Source organism: Echinops telfairi, unplaced genomic scaffold (genome assembly GCF_000313985.2).
Source record: "Echinops telfairi isolate 266 unplaced genomic scaffold, ASM31398v2 ScPeMD7_31;HRSCAF=116, whole genome shotgun sequence".
Taxonomy (NCBI): Eukaryota; Metazoa; Chordata; class Mammalia; order Afrosoricida; family Tenrecidae; genus Echinops; species Echinops telfairi.
In genome coordinates, this window is record NW_022103928.1 from 24,623,248 (window position 1) to 24,625,438 (window position 2,191).

General features: G+C 50.5%; 1 protein-coding gene across 1 annotated transcript in view; it reads left to right on the top strand.

Moving 5' to 3' along the window:
- IL17RD (interleukin 17 receptor D) overlaps positions 1-2,191 on the top strand; it is a 29,143-nt gene that overhangs the window by 16,027 nt on the left and 10,925 nt on the right. Inside the window, exons 5-6 of the mRNA XM_004702395.2 lie at positions 1,066-1,110; positions 1,224-1,375. Coding sequence (XP_004702452.1) covers positions 1,066-1,110; positions 1,224-1,375 — 197 coding nt within the window. The remainder of the gene's footprint in view (positions 1-1,065; positions 1,111-1,223; positions 1,376-2,191) is intronic.

Here is a 2,191-nt window from a genome sequence, read left to right on the forward strand (position 1 = left end):
ACTCAGCATCTTTTATTGTGATCTCCTGGTCAGAGGGGGTGGTGGTGGTAGCTGGTAGCCGGGCACCATTCAGTCATGACTTTAGGCTAGTGGAGGCGGTAGCCTCTGTGCTCCAGTAGCCCATTGGACTAATTGCTTTGGTGGGACGTTGATTTTCTACGCTCTTCTTTGCTCGAGACAGAAAGAGACCAATAGTATCTCAGACGGCCGCCCACAAGCTTTTGACGCTCCAGTTCCTACACACCGAAGTAGCATTGAACATTATTATGCCAGTTACCTTCACGTCCCCCCAAGACCGCGTTCCTGAGCTCTCAAGGCAGTAACTCAGCCCCTTAAGGTGTTTGCGTATGGCTAAGCAGTTTGTCATTTAGCCCTGCATGCTCTACTGTATGCCTGATACATTTGCAGCATGTACAGAATGCCTGTAGAAATATCCCACCCCTGTTCAGTTTGCATATCTGCCTAGGTATCCGTTCATACATTACTGTTATTACTGCTACTGCAGGATTGTGTGTGTAAGAGTGTTTACTTTTGCTGCCTTTTACTCTTGTGCGCCTGGGTCGTGTTGTGCTGACTGCCCCCTGGTTGTATCACCCAAGTGAATAAGTGTGTTTTCTCTGGTGAGGGAGTTCATCTCCCTCCCCAGCCCTCCGCCCCCCATCCCTGGTAACCTTCAAAGAATGTTCCAGTCTGTAAACCTTCTCTTGACTTTGGAGTGTAATGGTCCACGATTTGACCTTCTCTTGGAGTGTAGTGGTCCATGACTTGACCTTTTGGCGTGCTTCAGTTGGCCTCACGTGCCCCAGGTTCATATGTGTTGGCAGATGTTCTGTGGAGCCAGTGCCGTTCTTCAGCGTTGCCTGCTATTCCGCTGTGTGTGCATGTGCCACGGCTTGTTTATCCACATCCCTCCACTGGTGGGCTATGGGCTGTCTCCCATCTTTTTGCGATTGTGAGTGTATAGATGTCTCTTTGGGTCAGCCCTGTGTCTTTTAATCTATAGAGTTGCTGGAGGAGGAACTTTTCCACCGCCCTCAGGTTAGAACTATATTATTCTCTCAACAGCCTGTGACCTGTTGCTGCAGCCGGACAACCTGGCCTGCAAGCCCTGTGAGTACAGCTGTTTGTATCTATTCAACCCCATCGTGCTGCCCTGGGAATGGGGTCAGGGTGGGCCATGGCCACTCACCCCCATCCCATGCTCCCACTCCCTCCCCTCGCAGTCTGGAAGCCTCGGAGCTTGAACATCACCCAGCATGGATCAGACATGCAGGTGTCCTTCGACCACGCGCCCCACAACTTCGGCTTCCGCTTCTTCTACCTTCATTACAAGCTCAAGCATGACGGACCCTTTAAACGAAAGATCTGTCGGCAGGTGAGCTGCAGGCTGTGTGTGAATAAACCCGACCTACTGCAAAAAACACCCCTGGGCCCTTGGGATCCAGACGGCCCTGCATGGTGGCTCTTGGGGTTCAAGGGAGACTTCAGTGTGTTTTGCCAGGCGTGTCTCATGGCTGACTTGTCCTCTAGGACACTGAATAGTGTTTCCAAGATTGTAAATTTTTTTAGCAGCGGTTCTCAACCTGTGGGTCTCAACCCCTTTGGGGGTCAAATGACCCTTTCACAGGGGTCGCCTGATTAATAACAGTAGCAAAATGACAGTTATGAAGTAACAATGAACATAATTTTATGGTTGGGGGGTCACTACAACATGAGGAACCGTATTAAAGGGTCACGGCATTAGGAAGGTTGAGAACCACTGCTTTATAGGAACAAACAGCCTCATCTTTCTCCCAAGGAGCAGCTGGTGGGCTTGACCCACAGATCTTATGGCTAGCAGTCCAGTGTCGAACCCCTAGCACCACCAGGGCTCCTTTGCAGCAGGGACAGAGCCTACAAAAAGTACTGTTAAGGAACCAAAGCAGTGAGGTGCACCTCCTTTGGTCTCTGCACATTGAAAACCCTGATCCAGGTGCCCACTGTACCTTCACAGCTTAACCACCATGGGGGAGAGGCTGCTGCCGCCCCTGAATCACAGAGGACACCCGAGCAAGATGTGACGTGCTCAATGTTACTCAAGTAGCTTTTGGAAGTAGAAAAGCCAGTCTAGAGGCCAAACAACTAGCAATGCTGCTGCCACATTTAGATTCCATATGGGCCACGGAAGAATCTAAATTCAAGTGCTTTCACT